This window comes from Orbicella faveolata, unplaced genomic scaffold, assembly GCF_042242905.1.
Source record: "Orbicella faveolata isolate gen_17 unplaced genomic scaffold, um_ofav_v1 contig_34, whole genome shotgun sequence".
Lineage (NCBI taxonomy): Eukaryota > Metazoa > Cnidaria > Anthozoa > Scleractinia > Merulinidae > Orbicella > Orbicella faveolata.
This window is the reverse complement of record NW_028301563.1, coordinates 6,773,535-6,795,989: the sequence shown is the minus strand read 5'-3', so window position 1 is coordinate 6,795,989 and position 22,455 is coordinate 6,773,535. Positions and strand designations below refer to the sequence as shown.

Below are 22,455 nucleotides of genomic sequence, written 5' to 3'. Positions count from 1 at the left end.
CAAAAGGAGATAAGTAGTTAATTTAATTAATGATCACTTTTAGAAACGGTAACGTTTGGAAGAAGTGATACGACAGGTGCCTGCAATCTGTCGTGACTTTTTTCTCAATCAAATGCGGAAAGTATCTCAGTAATGAACGTACACACGATATTCGAAGCTAAAGGCTGTTTCGTGATTAATCAGCACTGACTTTCCGATCAATATTTTTACAACTTTTAGCGGGCAAAATGTTCATCCCAGTTTAAACCCTTGACTGCCCGTTCTATTAATACAATACAATAGCGCAGATACTTGTCAATTATCCTATAGAATGACAAAGAATATGGTGTGATACTCAGCCGCTGACATCATAAGCTGATATGTTATAGCTTCGAATTTTCCGTTCCGTAATCAGTTTAAGGTCGGCGTGATGGAAATACTCTCTGTCGCGCTTGCCACGAGAGCCAAGCCTCTTGTTTGGACTGAAACAGTTTTGCTTGCTGTTATCAATGTCGTGGCCCTCTTGAGCAATCTTCTAACTTGTTACGCCGTGTACAGAAACCAAACCCTCCGTACACTTTCCAATATGTTTGTAATAGCACTTGGTGTAAGCGATATTCTCATGTCTACCTGGTGTATGCCGTTTTCAGTTGTAACTCTGTTCCACGGTCAGTGGATATTTGGCGAGCGTTTTTGTCGATTTCATGGTTTCGGAGCCTTGACATTTGGACTGGCTTCTCTTCAGACTATGGGATTAATTGCAGTAAGTCGATATTTCTGCGTTGTCAAACCAGAAAAGTACATGGTGTTGTTCAAAAAACAAAGAGCTTTGCTGTACATTGCTGCTGTTTGGTGCGCGGCTCTCGTTGGATCTGTTCCTCCATTTTTCTTCAACAACGGCGGATTTGAGTTTCAGCCGGGCAAAGCGATGTGTTTGTACACATTTGAAAGCAATATTGCTTATACTGTCTTTATAGAGTGCGTTTATATCGCAGCGCCCTTAACCATAATCACAATCTGCTACGCCAAAGTGTTCTACACAGTATCCAAATCAAATAAAGTTTTTTCATATGAAAATAATCATCATCAACTCAGAGCGAACGTGGAAGAAGCAAAAGTGACCAAGACTTTAGCAGCAGTAATGGTCGGCTTCACATGTTGCTGGCTTCCTATCTCTGTCATGGATAATATTGACGCCGCGCGCGGGGAACACACTTTGCCGCGACAGGCGTACCTTACATACGCGTTCTTAGCCTATTTGAGTAGTACCATCAACCCCTTCATATATGGCGCCACAAATAGGCTGTTCAGACGAGAGTACAAGGTTATTCTGCGTAACATTCTTAGCGTCCGACGCAAAGTTAAGAACAGCGCTGTGGAAGAGCTGGCAAGACAAATTATCTTTCAAAGTAAAGAATTTAACCTTGTTCAATTGAATGACACAGTCCAAGATAATGAAAGACTTTCTGAATGAGCAAGTAAAATGCCTCGGGAACTGATGAATTATTATTGAGTTTGAGAAGTAACAAGTGCAAACGTTTCCTACACTAAAATAAAATAGAAAATCGCATGTTACACAAATTAGTTGAAAATCCAACTTAACACATTTCTATATAACAAACAAAAACTACATTTCTAGGAAAACTAATGCACCTGTTATGAAAAAATCTTGATAAGTACATTATGCTAGCGGCCAAGACAGTGCAAGCACTATACCAAACTGTTAATACTTCGGTACAGTACGTTATTTGTAGCTGTTTTGGAAATTTTCTGTAGTGTATAGAGTGGATCTGCATCATGAAACTTGAATACAATTTTGATGTCCAACATGCAGTTAAAGGTAAGTTGTGCTTAAGGTGGCCGAACACAGTTTTCGCGCGCGGTTTTGCTGATGCAATTGAGCGCGCGCACAAGGATTGCAAAAACAAACATGCCGTCAATAGAGCGATCATTTTCTTTACTCAACACTCGCACTATCTGTGCTATTTTTCTCTATTATTGAACGCAGTCTATTGATGGCTTCAGTCTTTTATTACAAAGATATGCTAGAAAAGGTAACGACGCAAAGAACCCAGCAATTCTCAGCTTTCTCTTTGTTACCGAAAGAACCCAGTTAAATGCAGCGCATGCGCAGTTGCTCGAAAAATTGAGACCGATTGCTTTTGCAGAAACTTGCGGATTTCTGACGATCCAGTCAATAGAATTTCAAGAAATTTGGCAACAAAATAGTTCAGAAACCACGTGAATGATCTATCGCAAAAAATCTGAATTTTGACATAGGGAATTTTTAATAATACAGAACTTGCGGTGAAAACGATTAACGGCGAATTACGAAAATCGCCTATGTCAAAATTTTATTAGAACAGTGTTGACAGAAGGGATTTAATGTCAATTCGTAGTGGGCAAAAAATGAAAAAAATCTAACGACTGGATTCTTTTTAAATAAACAAAAAACATTTTTTAAGCCTTGTTTTTAACCAGCCCCGTTGCCATGGCAACAGCACACACCTTAACCAAAATGCGAGAATAAACTTTTCTGTGGTTAACCTTGACTCTTGCAAAAAACGGGCGCCAAAGCATAAATAGCTTAAAAGTAATGGTGAATTAGTCATAGGCTCTTGAAAACTGTGTTCGGCCACCTTAAATGTAGTTTATGTAACAAGTTTAAGGAAGTCAAAATTTCTCTTAGATCATATATCATAATTTTTCAAAATAGTGCGTCTCAATACATCTCAGTACTGTATTGCTCATGTTATTTTCAACATTCTGAACTAAAATAAAATCCCATGTTACCCAGTGGTGCCCGCATGGGCGCGCGCTGAACTCCGGATCGAGCGGTCCGGCCGGCTTCGAGCCCTTGCCGGAGACATTGTGTTGTGTTCTTGTGAAAGACACTACTCTCACAGTGCCTCTTTCCACCAAGGTGTATAAAGGGGTACCGGCGAACTTAATGCTCGGGGATAACCCTGCGATGGACTAACACCCCATCCAGGGGGGAGTAGAAATACTCCTAGTCGCTTCATGCTACGGACTCTGGAGATATGCGCCGGCCTGATGGGCCACTGGGACTGGGCTCGAACACAGACCTTTCTTTCTATAAGTTACGCAAATAAATTAAAAATCCAAATCTAATACGTTATCTAAAGCCATGCTATAAGTAACTTTCTGATAAAAATAATCTAGTTATTATTACAATCACTATCTTTCTTCGTTACTGTAAACTTCACGCTGTGCGTCACGAATACTTGAAATTCTATGAATTCTTCTTCGAGATCGACGACGACACATCCACAAGGCGTTCATTACTAGCAGCACCAGCAACACAACAAGCCACTGAAAAACACAAACCAGGACAAGATAAGCTCTGCCGTGTTATACACGAGAATCTGTTTACAATATTGCCACATACGCATAAGTGATACAGTTTGTAATGGAGCTACAAAAACATCAGTGCTGAATATTGAAAGGGCACAGCACGATTAGCTGTTCCAAGGAGTTTGAGCGCAATGTATTGAATACTCTTTGTGTGACGCGGGTTTAAAAACGCAAAATTTTACAAAGAATGTAGGAGCTCATCAGTGCTTTTGCCACCCAGAAATTTCCAGTTTTTGAAAGCCACCACCAAATATAGAAGTTTGTCCTGAAAGTCTCAGGGGTTGAAACCAATCGCGTTTCGTTCGGACGCGTTTTCCCGCGCTTTGCATAAGCTGCATGTCTTTACTTCGAGTTTTGATTGGTTCATTGGATTGTCTATGTCTTTTGTGATTGGCCAGAGGGGCTACTTCTGTGTTAGTTTACGATATTCGATAGAAAACCGCTCTAAGAGAGACATAGGTTCGTCTAGATACAGAATTGTTTTGTTATCGTATGTCCATGTGCTTACCTCGACAAGACATGCCATTAAAGACTCTCTTACAAACGTATACCACTTATTTGATTCATCTTGAACGGTGTCAATTACGAACGATACTAATAACGCGACTGCTATAACAGGATCGATAAAGCTGAAAAGAAACAGGATAATTTTACAATTATGAGGTTCATTTTGGTTCAACAATATTTAACACTGCACCATCAAAACTGCAGGCCGTTTCTTGTCAAATTTCACGCCGTCGAAAATTGCACAATGACTACACCATCTTAAACGCTTTACATATAATAAGATTTGACTTCAATTTAAAATACCCTTCACAGTGTTTTCAAATATCATTGGCATATTGCTATAATCCAATACATTTCGTGACACTTAATATCTTTCGTAGCGGCACAGATGGTTGGCTATCGATATCAGTCAGTCAAGACAATAAATCAACAAAATGTAAAGTAAGAAAAAAAAAAACAGTAAGCATACTTAACAAGGAAATCCCAAATTCGTGGAAGTTTCCAGTCATCTAATCCAAACTAAAAGACACAAAGCAGTTACACGAAAAAATATCAGTTTCCGTCATATCAGTTAGCAGTGATTAGCAACAATCACTGGAAAAGTTGAAAATTTACAGAGTATGTAAATAACATGTAATTAACATGTAAATAATCAAAAAAAGACTGTAAAGAATAATTTACATGATTTTTCCCCTTTTACATGTTTTGGAGGTTTCATGTAAATAACATGTAAATATTTTAAGTGAAACATGTAAATGATGAAGAAAACACTGTAAATGTTTCAAAGCAAAGGGCTAAGATCATATAAATAACATGTAAACTGTTCCTGCAAATACTGTAAATAGCCTGTAAATTTCTTGTGATTCAACCTGGAAACCCGTAAATAACATGTAAATTTAATACAGGGAGGGTGCCATAATACTGTAAATAACATGTAAATGAAAAAGGGGAGGCTGTAAACAACATGTAAATAAAAAAAGGGAGGCTGTAAATAACATGGAAAATGAAAACAGGAGCCTGTAAATAACATGTAAATTGAAAAAGGGAGCCTGTAAGTAACGTGTAAATCGAAAAAAGGAGTCTGTAAATAACATGGAAATCAAAAAAGGAGCCCATAAAGAACATGTAAATCGAAAAAGGGAGCCTGTAAATAACACGTAAATCGAAAAAGGGAGCCTGTAAACAACATGTAAATCGAAGAAGGGAGCCTGTAAATAACATGTAAATCGAAAAAGGGAGCCTGTAAATAACATGTAAATGGAAAAGGGGAGCCTGTAAATAACATGTAAATCGAAAAAGGGAGCCTGTAAACAACATGTAAATCGAAGAAGGGAGCCTGTAAATAACATGTAAATCGAAAAAGGGAGCCTGTAAATAACATGTAAATGGAAAAGGGGAGCCTGTAAATAACATGTAAATCGAAAAAGGGAGCCTGTAAATAACATGAAAATCGAAAAAGGGAGTCTGTAAATAGCATGTAAATGGAAAAAGGGAGCCTGTAAATAACATGGAAATCGAAAAAGGCAGCCTGTAAATAACCTGTAAATTGAAAAAGGGAGCCTGCAAATAACCTGTAAATTGAAAAAGGGAGCCTGTAAATAACATGGAAATCGAAAAAGGAGGCAGAAACCCTGTACGATAAATGACTTGTAAATAATAACTTGAAGAAAAATGCATGGAATGTACTGTTTTATTGTAATCAAATCTGTTGACCTTAATCATAATAGTAGAAAATATGCAAATTTATACAGAATCAGAAATTTATTGCAATCAGAACAAACTCAGTAAAATTCAAATAGTTTTTATATGCCATGAATAAGGTGTACAATGTATACATTGCAACAAATAAAACATGTTTTCTTTTCTATCTATCCATAACAAGACGACTTAAATGTAACTTTGTGCATGGCCAAAATATTTTAAAATACCGTGACTGAGCTCCTTTAACCGAATTCAAGCACTTTTCAAGAAGACTACTAAAATTCAAGACCTTTTCAAGATTGTGCGAAACCATGTCATATTCAGCTCTATTTAATTCCTAAATAATAAAATGATGAAGAACTATACTGTTGTCAGCTACAACTAGTAAAAATTTTGCAATTTAGGTGTATTACTAAATTAAAATTGTTTGCGAATGGATACCTGTCTTAAATATATACTAAATCCACGAAGTCAAATGTAACATAATGATAATACCTTTGTCATAAAATGAATGAATAAACTGTTTTTTCTTACTAAGTAATTAATGTAGGATTAAATTAGCCTTTATAATGAAAAATGGGGGAGGCACGATGGCCTCGTAGTTACATGTAGTGCGCTCAACTCCTAATCGAGTGATTCGGGTTCAAGCTCTAGGCTGGTACATTCTGTTGTGTTGTTGGGCAACACACTTTACTCTCAGTGCCTCTCCACCCAGGTGTATAAGTGGGTAGCAGCGAATTTAATGGTGGGGTAACCCTGCAATGGACTGGCATCTCATCAAGGAGGAGTAGAAATAGTCGTAGTCGCTTCCTGCTACAGGTAGCGGGATAAGCTCCAGCCTCTTTGGGCCACGTGGCTCGTATGCAGACTTTACCTTTACCTTATTATGAAAATTACTGCAACGTAAGTGTGAAGTATTGATCAACTTTTTTCATAGAGTGAATTGTTCTTTTGAAATAACAGAAAATAGGGAGGAAAAACCTTTACCACAAGATAGAGATTGACATTTTAAATTCATCATAAAAACATTCATGCCAAAGGAATACTACATTGCATAACATAAAACAAGGCTTCTGACATCTTTTAGGCTATGTTTACAAAGTCACAGTTTCCTTCTTTTTCCAAAACTGTACGGAATCCAAACAGTACAAACATTTTGGACCCCTGACAAAACATTCACTGTAAACAATATTCAAAATTTTACTTTTTCTTTTTGTGATAAAAAAAACTGTACTGTAAAAAAAAATTCATAGGGGCCTGTTGAAATTGAAAGGCGTATCTAGTACCATAGTTCCCATAACACATCATAAGTTAATAAATTATTGTTCTGGTACTACATGTTTGTAAACATAGCCTTTGCTTTTTATGATGAAATCTTATAGCTGCTGTATTGAACAATAAGTATCAACCTAGCAATCTAAGATATTTAAATTTCATGCTGATTCACTAACACAGGTACAGTGTAAGTGATACTTCAAAGCATTAAAAAATGTTTAAAGTGGTTGAATTTATGCCAGAAAGCTGCCAGAGCATATCAAAGTGTTGAAGGTCACCATGTTAGACTGTAATGCACCAGGGGCCCATTTCTTGAAGGTCCCAAAAAGTTTTCGCACCCAGAAAGCCTTACCAAAATCTGAAATCTTATGCTTACAGAGCTGTTTTAATCGCTTATTCTCAATATGAACAGAGGTTTCCTTCACACAAGAAGTTTCAGGCATATACAACTCTTAGTTTTTAGACACAGCTCAATTAAAAGTGGCTTTCTGGGCCCGAAAAGTTTCCAGGGCCTTCAAGAAATGGGCCTTGGACCCCTTATAGAGTCAAAAGTACTGTAGACTTCTCACTGGCTGATTTTTTCCTGATCAAGCATCAATGCCAAGGAGTATGCATGTACTGACCGCTCTCAATTTTACTTCATCCTACAAGTAACATAAAACATTTTGTTAAATAAGATAAGTTATGTCTGAGTATGAATCAGCAAATTTTGTGTATGATATCAATCAGTGAATTTTACATTGGAGTTATTATTTTGTTTGTTATCATTCCAATTTATATTGTGACCTTTGAAATCGGACTGTAGCCGGTCATGTTGACTGGCCAAAGTAATTTTAGCTCGGTCACGTCTTGTTTCTGACCGGTCAGGATATTTATGCAAAAATCAAGTACATGTAATGTGAGCCAAATTAAACCCACGAATATAGTTTGTTTGTTCCAGTCACTGCTAGACCGTTTAAAAATTGGCTTAATATTTTTCCGAACGGATTTAACCCCAGTCACTCGAATGGCATTCCCATCGATCTTGAACGCATGACAAACAGCAAGCAAATGGTCTTTAGCCATTCGAACAGATACATGTATGCATTGGTGTATGTTTTCATTAGAGGTCATAATAAAAAAGAGATTAAAAACTCTCAGATTTACAGTTGGAGATTTGATTGTTTATTCAAGAATGCACAACATGACCGTCTCAGCATGACATGACTGGTCAACATGACCGGCAAGTGAAGTTTTTGGCCAGTCAAGTGACCATTCTGGCCAGACATTGCCCGTTGACCGGCCATTATTTTGAGCCCTGAATATTCATCAATCAAACAGATCTTACATCTACATCTGTAGCTATTGTGTGACAAAAACTTTGCATCTCTGATTGGAAGGCACTGAATGTCAGAGGATGTAGAAGAACTAAACTCAAAATGTGTGGCAGTAAATATTCAATGTTCACTATCTTCTACATTGTAATATTCATGCACAATAAATCAAACTCCTATCAAACAATGTTTAAATAATAAGTCAAGTTATTTGCAGGCACAATTTGATTGTTTCTTACACGCACTTATGCTCTATTGGTGGACAAAGGTACAGCTGATGTCATAAATGTTTGTTTTTGTTTCTTTGTTATGTATTACAAAGCAGATCGATTCTACACTGTCGCGCATCTGTTCAGTAATAGATCACAGAAGACATCAAAATGTGGTAAGAACATCAGTGACACACACCTGAAAAATTCACAGATTCTGTGACACACTCTGGTAATGGCTTATGTGAATATTTTTTGTTTTTACCACATTTTGGTGTTATCTGTGATCTACTCAGGGCAGGAAAAAACCAGGTCTGATTTCCTCAGCCAGGTAAATTTTGCTCTTGGGCAAACGAAAATAGAAGTTCAGTGGCCCGGTGGGCAAGTGAAATTACAATGTAGCCTCAGTAGTCTTGTGAGTCTGACTAAAAATGCCAGCTTGATAAATGATAATTTCCAGTCATTCCATTTCAAAACTTAAGACCTAAAGATTAGTTAATTATTAGGTTGAAAGCAAGAATTAGTTAGGAATCCGAGCGTACCTCATTCGCATTTGTCCTCTGATTTCCTTACTGGCCACCACACTGGCAACTACCTAATATTTAAATGGGGGCAAGTGAAAACTGAAATTGACTGGCCCACTGGGCAAGTGACTTATAATTTTTTTTCCTGCCCTGCTACAGATGAATGAACAGATGCATGACACATGAAACCTGCATGTATTTGCTAAGAGCCCAATTTCGTACAAGTAAAATGTACAGCTGTAACAGGTCTCTAAAATGCTGTCTGGTCATCCCAGGGTATGGCAATCGATTGAAATTGATCCATAAATTGATATAAATCAATAAATTGAAATTAATGTAAGTGTTATCAGTGCTATCAATCAATTGAAAGAAATTCATACTCACATGCTAGAGAAGTTTCAAGTTATCAATTTGATTTTACCAAATTTATCAGTCATTAGAGAATCAATTGAAAGTTGGCCTCTCTTTGTTAGTTCACATAAACTGTAGAAAAATTGTGTCCCTCAACACAATGTTTGATTGTAACTTTTTTATGTAGATTTCAAAGGCACTACCAAAGATCCCCAAAACATAGTCCCCGATACATGTATGCCAGCAAAATATTCTTTTTACAAGATACAATGTTATGTTTTTATGCAATTGTATTCATGATTTCATATTTCACTTTATATCTTTTGTTCATTTCTTCCCTATTAAATATTGCTTAGAAGATACGCTAGTATCAGCAAAATTGATAATGTTTATTGAAAATTTGATCACAATCGATTACTCATGACGAATCCTTTTATTGATTTCTGATATCAATGACTAATTCCTATTGATTGTTATGAAATAATCGATTGACTATACTGTGTCGTCCAAGACAAGTAGATTTTCCTGCCTGGGCAAGTTACTCTTCCTTTTTTTTTTTCAAGTCCTGTGTAGTTTTCATGACAGTTTGAGGTACATGTATACCTCTTTATAAAGTATCGTAGTGTTTTTTTTGTGAAAGAAAATTTCACAACATTTAACTTACTACCAGCACCAGTGGGTGCAATGTCCATGAACAGTTGTGTAGCATATTGTAACTTGCATGTAGGTACAACTGTAGACACTTGAGTAACTTCAGAATACTTACACTAGCATAAGAGAAATTTCTCTGCTGAAGATGGCACATTACATTTTAGCTTACTAGCATTCACATCAGAGGGCAACATAACCTTACAAGAGCATGCATCAGAAGGAATCATAAGGTGCATATAAGCCAATAACAAATGTCGCATGCTCTTACTCGGTTATCGAGAACAGATAATAACAGATAATAAAACCCTTTATGCACAGCAGGTAAACCTCAACAAAGTCGATTCCACAAGCAATGTAACTTCTCCTTGATAATGACACATTCACAACCAAAGGCAAAACGAAATGTATACGTATCTTGACGTTACTTTACTCTACTCGTTCAATTTATGCAAAACTTGCTTACCTGTTGTTGTTGTTGCCTGTAATCGCTATCTTCAGCTTCTGCGTAACGGAAAACTTTGCCTTGAAACCGTGCATAATGACGAAGCGAAGGTAGAGTGGATTTTGGCCCGCTAAAACAGAGCTCGAGTTCGATTCAAGTTCCGACGAACTGCCAAACATGGCGGGAGAACCGAGAGGACCTGGTACCTAACATGAAGACCGCTGATTCCTGTTTGTTGGTGATCGGGCACTCACAAGGCTGGTATGCTCTTATAAAGGGACTGGGATAACAGTGATGGCAATGAAAGCACAAAACGGTAGAAATCACCAAAAAACAAACAAACAAAAAAACAAAATGTCATTTTGGGTACCGAAAAAAAGCCCACTTTTCGGTTACATGGTTTTTGCAGGGTTTAGGCAGGCCTTCTCTTAAATTTAGATCTTTTTTTCTAAGAGTCTCCACTTTACATTAACGTGGTCTTAACAGTTTTTCGAAAAGCCCCCATTATCTCATTTAAATTGCAAGGTCCCCCTTTTTAATTTACATGTTTTTAACAGGCTATTTACAGCCCCCCCACTGCACCCGTGCAACTTCTAGGTTTTCCATTTACATGGTTTTTACATGTTTCTTACAGGCTCCCTTTCTTTCATTTACATTGTTTTTACATGTTTCTTACAGGCCCCCTTTTTTTCATTTACATGGTTTTTATATGTTTCTTACAGGCCCCCTTTTTTCATTTACATGGTTTTTAAATGTTTCTTACAGGCCGCCTTTTTTCATGTACATGGTTTTTACATGTTTCTTACAGGCCCCCTTTTTTCATTTACATGGTTTTTAAATGTTTCTTACAGGCCGCCTTTTTTCATTTACATGGTTTTTACATGTTTCTTACAGGCCCCCTTTTTTCATTTACATGTTTTTTACATGTTTCTTACAGGCCCCCTTTTTTCATTTACATGCTTTTTACAGGGTTACAAACATAACATTTCCAGACTTTTTACAGCATTCGCTTGAATTATTTACACGTTTCTTACATGGTTTAGCAAAGCAATTTACATGTTTTTTACAAAGGCTGATACTGTAAAAGTGCGTAAAATATTTTACAGGTTTTTACATGTTCTTCAAATGATCATTGTCGACAAAGACAATGTAAATCACTATTTACAGAACATTTACATGCGGTACAAAAAGCTGTAAATTTCCTGTAAATTTATTTTACAAAACCCTAACATGTAAATTGTAATTTACAAAGAATGTAAATCAATATTTACATGCTGTAAATTAAAATTGACATGTCCATGTAAATTTTCAACTTTTCCAGTGAATGTTAGCGATCTTTTCATTCAAACGCGATAAAGTACACAATCCACTGCAAAAGAATGAGCCATTCAGTTGTAAACTGTTTGAGTAAGGATACCCGAAGAGTTGCCGAAGTAAACCCGAAAACTTTCCGAAGTATACTCAAAGAGTTTCTAATTCTTATTGTCCAATCAGAAATGGTACGAGCATGCGAAAATGCGAGCTAAAATGTTGCCGTCTTCTCGACCAAACATTTGGGTTTTGGACTGACGGCAAGAAGACGAACGAAACTGCTGAGGATAAATGACACAAATACATACGGGACAACTTCTAACAACATACCTGATTTACTAACTCATCACGGAATTTTGACGCTCCATAACGAATTGGTAAAGATATTAAAACTACCCCAGCAAGGACTTGACCAAAAGCCCACACAAAGTCCTACGAAAAAGAAATTATATGGTTTGTGTTTGTAGCCGATATAACGCGCGCTCTGATTGGCCAACTGTAGAGCATTATTATCCCGCAATGCCTACGGGCCGATTACGGGCCTGCAAAACCAAAGCAAATAGCCATATAATGAACAACATATTAACCTCGAACGTTAGGTTTTAACGCGAGAATCTCAAACCTTGGCCTTGCCGATTTGACGTCGCTAACGCTCGGTCAATACGGTAAGGTCTAGGTTTGAGATTTTCCCGTAGAGACCTCACTCTCGGTTAATAAGTAGTTAATATTTCTTGTATATTATCTTCCCATGCATCTCTTATTAGTGTAGTTTAGTTAAGTTAATGAGTTCATCAGCAAAATACAAGAACAAATAAATTCAAATGGACAAACAACTAACTTCAAATAGGCAAATAAATTCAAAATAGTACGGGATGTGAAGGGGGAAAGAAACAGAACTAGCGTCCTAATTGCGATCTAACCCCCTCCTACACTCAACACACAGTTAATATATACACTAAAAATGAATACAACAAAACGAAAACCCTCTCCCTGCCATGGGTAGGTTGCCCGTGGGGTTATCAATAATACGGAAACACGCGGAATTCCCGGCTACCTGTCAGGACCAAAGCTGTCCTCGTTACTCACTGTAATAAAAGAGGAATTATAATATTAATATTACAGAACTTCTGACCTGATTGACTAGAATGTTCAAATCCAGCGCTGATGGTATACCAAGACAGAACAACACAACAACCACTAGAGGGAGGCCAAACTTTCGAGGAACTGAAAAGAACGAAGACAGAAAGTAAACATTTATTCTGCAAACAAATATCCGTGAAAAGTCAGATATTCGGTCCTGACCAAATCCTAGATATGTGCATTCTTGCCCTACCAAACAAACGTGTACATTTAGTTGTAGCTGTTAAAGCAGCCGGCTTTCGAAAGCGCATAAGCATAAGCAAAATACGCGCAGACGAAATAAGGAGCTGTCATGTAACTTCTTCTGAAAGGAAATTTTCGTCACAAAAGGTTCTAGTTAGCAACATCTTACTGTGTCTCCTTTGTGTTGCTTATGATTGTGCGCTAATGAAAACCAGCCTTGACTCGGCGCACACTATACTAGGGGACATGTGGCGAGGGAACATGAAGCAGGCACATACGTTGTAGCGACAAAATTTTGTCTCCGCAACATGTTGCATGAAATTAAGCTGGTTTAAATCCGTGCGTCAGGAAGAGGGGGAGAAAAATGACCTGCATGATCAGTATCTCATCGAGTGCACTGCTCTTGCAAACTGTCCCGAGGGTCTGAACGGGTATTTTCGGGATTCGGGATTTGACCAAAATACGGTGCGAGAATCGGGAAAACGATAAATATATTGACGGGATCCGGGATTTGACTGCTCCCCGGGAAGCGGGACTCGCCAAAATTTGGGTACGGGATGCGGGATTTTTTTTTTGTCTGTCTGTCGGGAATTCGGGAAATCGTCGCGACCCAAATAAACGTTCTTTGGTTCTAGCGGCCAAAACGAATCAACCAGGCGAGCGCTAAGTGGTGTCTCCTTTCAAACCAAACTACTGTATACAGACCCTATAGAGTTCTGGTTAATAGGTCTTAATAGTTAACTAATTGAAACTGTCAGAGAGTATTTTGTTTCAACCAGATGACAGAAAAGTGCACGTGGTGTCATAGCATACCAGCTATTTACTCGATGCTCAATTGACTCAATTGCTCAAGCTCTTCAGTCTCTTCACAGGTTCATATTTATTGTAATCTCGAGGGGATTTTTGAACAGCTTGCCTAACAGTTATTCAAACTCTTACAGATGACAACCCAGACGTCCGAAAACCATCGCGGCGACAGATCACGTTGTCATATCGTGCTCTTTCATCATACTGACGCGTAAATTCAAAATATCAATCGAAAGGGCCAACCTACATCTTACATTTATTAGCTTTTGTAGAAATTAGACTTTTTAATGTATTTTTCTGGGAAAGAAAAAAACCGGATTCGGAATACTGATGAAGAACGTGCGGGATGCGGGATTCTCGTGAAAAATGAGCGGGAATGCGGGATCAGGACCCCCCTTCCAGACCCTCTGTCCCTGCTACCGCAGAAATGAACCAATATCCGCTTTGTTCGCACCAGCTTGAGTACTGTGCCTGCAGCATGTGTGCTATGCGCATGCGTACACATGAACGGCGCTGTCCCCGCTTCACGTTCCCGCAGCATGTCCCCCAGTGTGTGTCGGCTTTTAGAGAATAACACAGACCAACACACCTCGCATTTCTTCCAGCGTATGCACCGGTAGCTCTATCATAGCTACGAGTGAGCTTACACCACCCAGAGACAAACAAAGGAAAAATAACGACGACAGAACTCGGCCGGGGATTCCCAACCGCTCATAGAGAACGGGCATCCTAACAAAAAACAAAACAAAAAATGCATACTGCTTCAGTGTGAAACGACTTTCAGGCCCCGTCCACACTACTCCGTAGTAATTTGAAAACACAGCTTTAGTTACATGTATTTCTAAGGTTAGGCCTACTGTCCACACAAATCCGTCACGAAAACGCTCTTCAAATCGGAGGAATTTGAAAACGCCGGCTTTTCGTTAACGCGTGGACGGAAAAAAAAAAATTGGAAAACGGAACGTTTCGAAAATGATGGCGTCACGATTTCCCTGCCCGAGTTTTCCTCAAACACAAATCCAAAAAGAACAGTGATTGTTACGTTTTTCAATTACTCCGGCGTTGTGTGGACGGAAAACATTTGATGCGTTTTCAGAGGGAAACCTCCGTTTTCAAATTCCTCTGGCGCAGTGTGGACGGAAAACATTTGATGCGTTTTCAGAGTGAAACCTCCGTTTTCAAATTCCTCTGGCGCAGTGTGGACGGAAAACATTTGATGCGTTTTCAGAATGAAACCTCCGTTTTCAAATTCCTCTGGCGCAGTGTGGACGGAAAACATTTGATGCGTTTTCAGAGTGAAACCTCCGTTTTCAAATTCCTCTGGCGCAGTGTGGACGGAAAACATTTGATGCGTTTTCAGAGTGAAACCTCCGTTTTCTAATTCTTCCGGCGTAGTGTGGACGGACCCTCATAGTGAGCAGTCCTCGAAAGTAATCGTGTGAAACCTCGTGTGACATGCTCTAGCTAATTAGAGGAAAACTACTCTCTTCTCGACCAATCAGACTTAACACTAAATCAAGCGAGGCCTAATTCGTAACCAGTTTTCTCCTAAGCTTGGCACTAGTTGTTGTCCAAAGTACAGAAACCAAAGAATAAGCTTTGAGTTTGAAAATTCTTGCGAAATCGAATGTGACTAAAAGCGTCCTATTTCCATTTACTATCTGAAGGAAGAGACCACGTACAAAATCACGTTTGCCGTGTCGCTAGACCTCACGAGTATTCACCGAATGTAGCAGCTTTTTACTTCTACCCATACTTCTTTTCGGTCTTGTCGCCTAAGATTAAAGTTCGAGAGTACACGAGAAAGTTGGTTGATGAAAGTTGAACGACTGTTTAGTTCAATTTTTCTCAACTATCCTCGGTGCGCAATCAAATTAAACGAAGGCGAGAGGCGATTGAATTCTCGTTAGCTCTCGTCTCACCTCTCATCTGTTCTTTACTCAGTATTAAAGTGATGATCTATCCGGCCATACTGTAATCTGTTTACTAGCGAGTTGAATTAGATCAATAAATTTGACTTGATTAGCCTTGTTCTAGATCATAGGCTCGATTATCAGCCGTTGTTCTGGAAAGGAGCCCGCGATCCTCCCCGAAGTGTCTTCTCGGATAGGAACGTAGACCAGACAGGAGAGAGCGGCGGAGATCGAGCCTTGATCGTTTCTTACTGAAACCTACCAACGAAATGTCAATCCAGTGTTGGCATAGCCATCCTCTCTTAACAGCCGCGCGATTTCTGTTTGGTTGACACCTTCTTCCACCTTGGTTGAAAAGACCGTTGAGTAGAGGGTTATGGCGCTCAGCAAGCTGGTGAAAGAAAACAGCGAAAGCAAATACACAACATTAAGAAAGTACCGGATAATTGGCGACAAGAAACTTATTTACTTCACATTCTGTCGTTTATTGACTTTGGAAGCGTGGTATTTACTTTAACGTCAGCTTTTAAAAAAAAAATGGTTCCAAGTACTGAAAAATGACCAAAAACAACTAAAATCAGCATAACTTTATTCAAGTTGTTTGCGACTCGTGCAGTAGTCCATTAAAGTAACAAATCTATCGTAAAACGTCACTTCCATTACAACCAACATTTCACGCCAACAAGCCATTTCCGAATTACCTTAAGCCTCTTTCTCAAAGCGAGTCTTCGTGCCCACCCTTTCACATGAAAATGAGATTTTATTCGCATGCAAATTAAACTCATTTTCATATGAATGGTTGTGCACCAGGCCTCGCTTTGATAAAGAGGCTTAAGTCAAATCGGAAATGAGTTCTACACACAACATGCACTGCCTAGTCTGTAAACAGCACACATAGTAAAGGAACTAAGTTGTGTTCACCTGATTAAATTATTACAAACTGGAAGAAGAATTCCTAGCTTGACAACACTATTTCGTCGTGACATGTAAGTTGCGTACGTCAAAAGCAACCCTGATCCAGCGCCTATTACAAATGTGAAGAAAGGTTTTCAAATAGGAAGATAAAAAATATATATATATCTAGATATAATTCGACACAGAGAAAACATTTGCGGTCATTTCACACCAAGCCACCATTTGAATTACACTATTTTAAACATAATGCATAATTTTTACTTGAGGTTGAAAGTTCTTAATTTTTCGACGATTTGAGTCTATTACTGTACACAAAGTGAAAGGCGTGTGACCTTTGTTAGCCGGCTGGACTGGGTCGAGCGGTCTAGTTTCAAGCCCTGAGCAGGGCATTGTATCGCGAAAAAAGGGGTACTGACTATTTTGCGTGAATTTGTTTTAAAACATTTTTTCATATATTGTTTCCTGTATAGAAGCCTAATTCTTTTGCCGGAAATAAATGACAAAGCCCGAAAAATTAAAATTTGCCAATGAAGTAGTTGTCTTTTTCATGTCTTACACTGACCTATCCTATATTAATAAAAGTAAACTTTATTTCATGTTTCCAATGAGACGTTAAAGAAGCCAAGTCACGGTTCGCGCGTCCCAAAAAGTTTCGCCTAAATTTTTCAAATTCATCGTTTGTAATCCGTGTTAATCTTCTCCATTCTTAACCACCCTTGTTCCTTTATGTTTTATTATTATCTCTTTGGTGTTCTTCTATCTTGTTAAACTACTATTTTCAGGTTCCTTCAATTTAAAGGTCATTTTTTAAGTGGCTAACATAACTCAAAATACCGCGACCGAGCTCCTTTAATCGATTGTGTTACACATTAGACTTCAGACCGCGTCAGAAAACGTTCGATCAGTGAATAATACACTGTATATATCATTCTATTCTTACCAGTGTCCCAAGCGTTTTGAGAAGCAGCATCCACCCACAGTCGAAGGTTTTCCAATTCAGCTGATGGAAAAAAGGCAACGAAACAAAATCGTCACGTGAGACAATTGCAACGTACCCTAAATCACGGTCATCATCTGGAATTATAAAATGACTGAGATGCTACTTGCGCTCCCAATGGTTGATAGGTGTGTTTAGATGAGAGTAATTATGTGAACATAACTGTAACGTTTTAGATTCGCGCGTACGTATATTCTTGAGAATATTTTATAAATGCAATAGACAACTTTTTCAGTGTTTACATAGTCTCATCCAAACCCTTGGGGGGTTAAGAGAATTCTCGAAAGTTATGCAAACCCTATATACATAGGAAATATTTCAACACTTAATTCCTGTACCAGACTGAAAGTTAATGTTACTGTCGTCTTATTAGTTACATCAGCATTTTTTGTACTTGTCCTGCCATTTTTAACTTGATTGCACAAATGCCTTTGTGATATATGCCAGCTGACCTTTTTGCAAGTGGAAGGGGATGTCAGCTGCATTAATCCGCCAAGGGAACACATCAATGACTACTGAAGAGCAATTAAAATACCCATTCAAACTAACACACAGGTTTCTCTATTTTTACAGAGGGTCCCTCCCAAGGTTTTATTTACTCTCTCCCCACATGCAGCCTGCCCTCCCAAGAATTTCTTAGCACAGTCAGCCCACCCCAAGAGCTTTTCTGCACAGTTAACAAACCACTGCCTGAGTAATGTTGTAACTAACCCCAGTCAGGTGTAAATAGATAAGTGATTCCATGTGATGCATATTTCAAGGTCAGGGACCAATAAAAAGACACTAATAATACAAGAAGCAACAGCGGCATCATGACGTTGTTCACTCGTTCAATGGAAGTCACTGCTCTTGTCACTGAGAAACCAGCCAGCAACAGACTTAAAAACAGGAGGACAATGGGAAGCCAATCATGACTCTGTAATGAAAATAATAATAATAATAATAATAATAATATTTATTACTTTCATTGCGCTATTTCTATGAAATAATGAAAAAAAAAATGGTAAAAAGAACTGTGCCATGCAAAATATTGAGAAAAGCAAAATAAATTAAACAACTAATTAAAGAAACAAGCAGGTTTATTAAAGTGTCTGTGAATTGTCCATTAGTCATTCTTGAGTGTTCACGGTTTGAGTGCCCAGTTCAGATGTTGCGCTTCTGCCGTGCCAAAGTTAGAGTAATTGTAATTTGGTTCGACTGTAGCCTGGCAGGAAAACAACTCTGATTCAGCCGCCATGCCAGAGTCAAACCAAATTCAGGATTTACTGATGCCACGTAACAATTCTCCTCCCAACTCCCCCTGGGAATGCAATCTTGCCAAAAAATACATGCCTCCCCAACTTAATTCAAAAATTGATTCAGACACTGTGCTCCTGCCATGCTTTTGTTGAACTTAATTCCTGAATTTAGTTCAGCATGGCAGAAGCACAACGTCTGAACTGGGACTTATTTTACTGTACATCACCTGTAGTTCATTCCAAATTGAAGAGCTTTCTTCCGTTGATTTGGGCAGATGATAAAAAATGGAGTGAAAGAGATAATAGAAACACCACCCAACCACAACAGAATAGTATGACCTAAAAACAATCAAAGAACAGGTATAGTAAATAAAAATTTAATATTATTAGTAAATTTGATAATCATTTAAATGTATCAATTAAACTTCTGCTCACAATTTAATTTCATTAGTGCCACTTTCTAGGAAGCACTCCTTTTCAATAATTGTGGCTCTGACAGGCAATGTAAAGACAACAATAGGAGAACCAACCAGGTTGAGGAATTTCCACTAAAACAACAGATTATCTGAAACACCAAGAAGTTTTCTACTTCTTTAAAAAAAAAAAGTTTTAATGTTTAAGAATCATCATTGTGTACATTATCTTTGCTTGCATCATTATTACATTAAAAGCAAAAGAAAGCTCACTCTGCATTTCTACTGAGTTTATTACAAGTATTATTTTCAGTGCCTGCTATCAGTTTACATAACAAGATGTAACTCATCCGTCTAGATTAGCCTAATGCTTCTAGCAGATCGGTTTTACATTTACATTTATTTCTAAATGCAGTAACGTGTCTAAGTGTGTACCGTAAATCCTTGAATTAGCACCCGGGGCGCTTATTTCAAATTTAGTGGAAGACGGGGAGATGCTCATTAGAGGGGGCACTTAATCGAGGGGGGCAAGGGCACTTATTCAATTTTTCCCAAATCATGGCCTGCCACGATCAGTTTTTAATGCCTCATCTGTGTGTAAACAACAGCATAAGCTGTTTATGAACAAAAAAAGCTGAGCACTTATTGGATGCGGGGCACTTATTGGATGCTGGCGCTTATTGGATGCGGGGCACTAAATCGAGGATTTACGGTATGCATCGTAAAATAGTCATCACAAGTTAAGAGAAACACCTGATAATTCCAGTGTGCCATTTTGAATGCCATCCATCACCGATTATTTACAATGTAGAATGACATGCATATACAAGCACTTACGCGATAAAAATAACAACGGTTACCATCCACCCACCACACCATAATGACCAGGGTCCCAGCAGTAGTCGGAATGATTTCACTGGAGCCTTTCTTGTAAAGCGACCAACAGAATACTCAATGAGAATCACTGGTAATGACCACAGTCCAAGGAATAAAATCCACACCAATAAAAACTGAAGTCCACCTGGATCAACAGCAACAATGCATTACAGTCAAACCTCGATCATCCTGACTCATTAGGACTAGACAAAGTATCGGTAGCCCAGATAATCGAGGGTCCGGATAATCAAAAATATGAATATTAATGAAGAATAAAACTGTTTAAATAAAGCAACATTTAATCGTGAAACAACACTTTTAAAAATCGTTTGGTAAAAAATATGATCTACTGTACATCTTGAACCACTCAACTCTGAGCCAATCAGAATTCATTCGAGTGTTCTTCATTAGTTACATGTGTGAGCACTGCTTTTGCTCTTTAAAAGCAAAACAAACTCGCTTTTGACTGCACATTTCAATGTTATAGTTTTTAAAAGAATATTGCTACAGATCTTGATTGTGACTAATAAATATTCATGACAAAACTGGGACTAGAGAAAAAGTCCAGATACTCGAGGAATCCAGATAATCGAGGTTTGACTGTACTATGTTATAATGACCCCTCATATATGACATATATAAAAATCCAGACATGTCTTGATGATATTTTAAAATTCAAGTGCCTGATATACAAGACAGGGGTGCAGGCTTTTAGCCAGGATTTGAAAAGTGGGCATCAAAAGTGTGCTATAGGGCCTGCTCAAATGAACAACTTTCTAAGGTAACCTAGGAAAAAATAAAACAATTTTCTTCAAAAAGTGGCCTTCCCCAGGATGCCTGGACACCCATCTGGCTAAAAGCCTGCAGGAGTGCTTGTTGAACTGTTGAAAAGAAACCAAAAAGGTGTCAGAACCATGTTTTGTGGGCATGATTCAAATTTATTTTCACCCTTAAGGGGTGCCAATTTGAAGGCAACAAATTAACTGACAATTACTTTTTGTCCAACTCTGCAGACTGATATGTAACCAGTACAGTTTGTCAAATTTTACCCCCTAAAAGCAATCAACAGTCCTGTCAGATTTTGTAGGCAAATTTCACCCTTTCCCCAAACTTCAACCCCCACCCCACCTCCCCCCCCCCCCCCCCCACACACACCCCCAGGCTATGTAAACAATAGCCCCCATTTGGCACAAAAATGTGCTAGGATATTAGTCCACGGACATTATCTGTTCCAAGAAGTGAACAGTTTTCCAAGAGCATAGCTCAAGGAAAACTGTGAGCTTCAAGGAACAGATAATGTCCAAGTACAAATATCCGGAGCATATATTTTGACGCCAAATGGAGGCTATTGTGTTTATTATCCTTCAAATCTTTTTCGCAACACGTACAGTTTTGAAAATTGGGGAATATTCTCAGATATTCCCCAGTTTTGGCTCGGGAATATTTGGTCACGTGACGTGCTTAGGCCAAGCGTACGCGAGCGAAAATATTTGGTGGATTTTAAGTAGTCTTATCTTCTTTCAGCTGAACTAGTCCGACCAAAATGAGTCTATTCCATATTCTCTTCAGCACATTTGTATTAAAGCCACTGTGCATGATAATTCGTGGCAAGGTAGAGAAGTTTCCATATTTGTATCAACGTGTTTCTTCGAATTCACCCCGTTTCTAAATCGCACCACTCACTACGCCCGCACCCCACCCCGGCAGGTAAACAAAGAACAGCTGCCTCGTATCTCCTCGGGTGGTGCGAGCTTCGTAAGACTGTAAAATTATCTCCGAACGGGCAGAACGTGAAAGAGCCCATTAGCAGCTTTAATAAATAATACCGAGATCCCGTGTACAGTGCAGACTAGCCGAACTGACGAAAGTATGTTAAGCATATTATGCAACTTAGCTTTATACTAAAAAGTGATCATTTTTACCTTTATCTCCGCTGTTGTTTGCCACTATTCGAGGAAATCTCCAGATGTTCCCAGTTCCAACAACGCATCCAAGACATGACAGAACAAGGCCCCATTTGGTTGAAAACACAGATGTTGGCTAAAGGTCAACATTACAAAGAAGACCTCGATGTTCACGACACAAGGTACGCATAAGGTATTATCGAACGAAATGAAGATCAAGAAATATTATTTAAGGTGATTTTAGTCAATATACTACACCTCAAGTTGGAAATCTATTCTTTCCGATGTGGTCAATGTGGATTCACTCCGCCGTAGTGGACGATGTTCCTCATCAGACATCGCTTTCTTGATGTTTTCCCCGGAAATTAATACTTTTAAAGGTCATGCAAGTTCTCCTGACAATATTCCAGTAGTTTCCAGTCTTACGCGAC

General features: G+C 38.5%; 2 protein-coding genes and 1 long non-coding RNA gene across 4 annotated transcripts; 1 reads left to right on the top strand and 2 right to left on the bottom strand.

Annotated features, from left to right (window-relative positions):
* Window positions 1-406: 406 nt before the first annotated feature.
* LOC110063616 (melatonin receptor type 1B-like) lies at window positions 407-1,623 on the top strand. The gene has a single exon (XM_020770607.2). The coding sequence runs from the start codon at window positions 410-412 to the stop codon at window positions 1,451-1,453; it is 1,044 nt and encodes a 347-aa protein (XP_020626266.1). The 5' UTR covers window positions 407-409; the 3' UTR covers window positions 1,454-1,623.
* On the bottom strand, window positions 1,443-22,427 carry LOC110063728 (uncharacterized). 2 transcript variants are annotated; one of them, XM_020770724.2, is made up of 14 exons: window positions 22,283-22,427; window positions 22,043-22,160; window positions 20,082-20,265; window positions 19,059-19,170; window positions 18,305-18,509; window positions 17,537-17,596; window positions 16,603-16,705; window positions 15,944-16,072; window positions 14,358-14,497; window positions 12,771-12,862; window positions 11,969-12,070; window positions 4,331-4,380; window positions 3,863-3,983; window positions 1,443-3,312 (listed from the first exon to the last, which is right to left on the bottom strand). In XM_020770724.2, the coding sequence occupies exons 1-14, from the start codon at window positions 22,361-22,363 to the stop codon at window positions 3,178-3,180; spliced, it is 1,632 nt and encodes a 543-aa protein (XP_020626383.1). In that variant the 5' UTR covers window positions 22,364-22,427; the 3' UTR covers window positions 1,443-3,177. The 2 variants fall into 2 exon arrangements, with proteins under 2 accessions (XP_020626383.1, XP_020626391.1); XM_020770732.2 differs by lacking the exon at window positions 3,863-3,983.
* Window positions 5,534-11,796, bottom strand: LOC149104444 (uncharacterized). Its single transcript, XR_016201239.1, has 2 exons — window positions 10,349-11,796; window positions 5,534-7,481 (listed from the first exon to the last, which is right to left on the bottom strand). It is a non-coding gene; the product is annotated as an uncharacterized LOC149104444 (long non-coding RNA).
* Window positions 22,428-22,455: the final 28 nt, after the last annotated feature.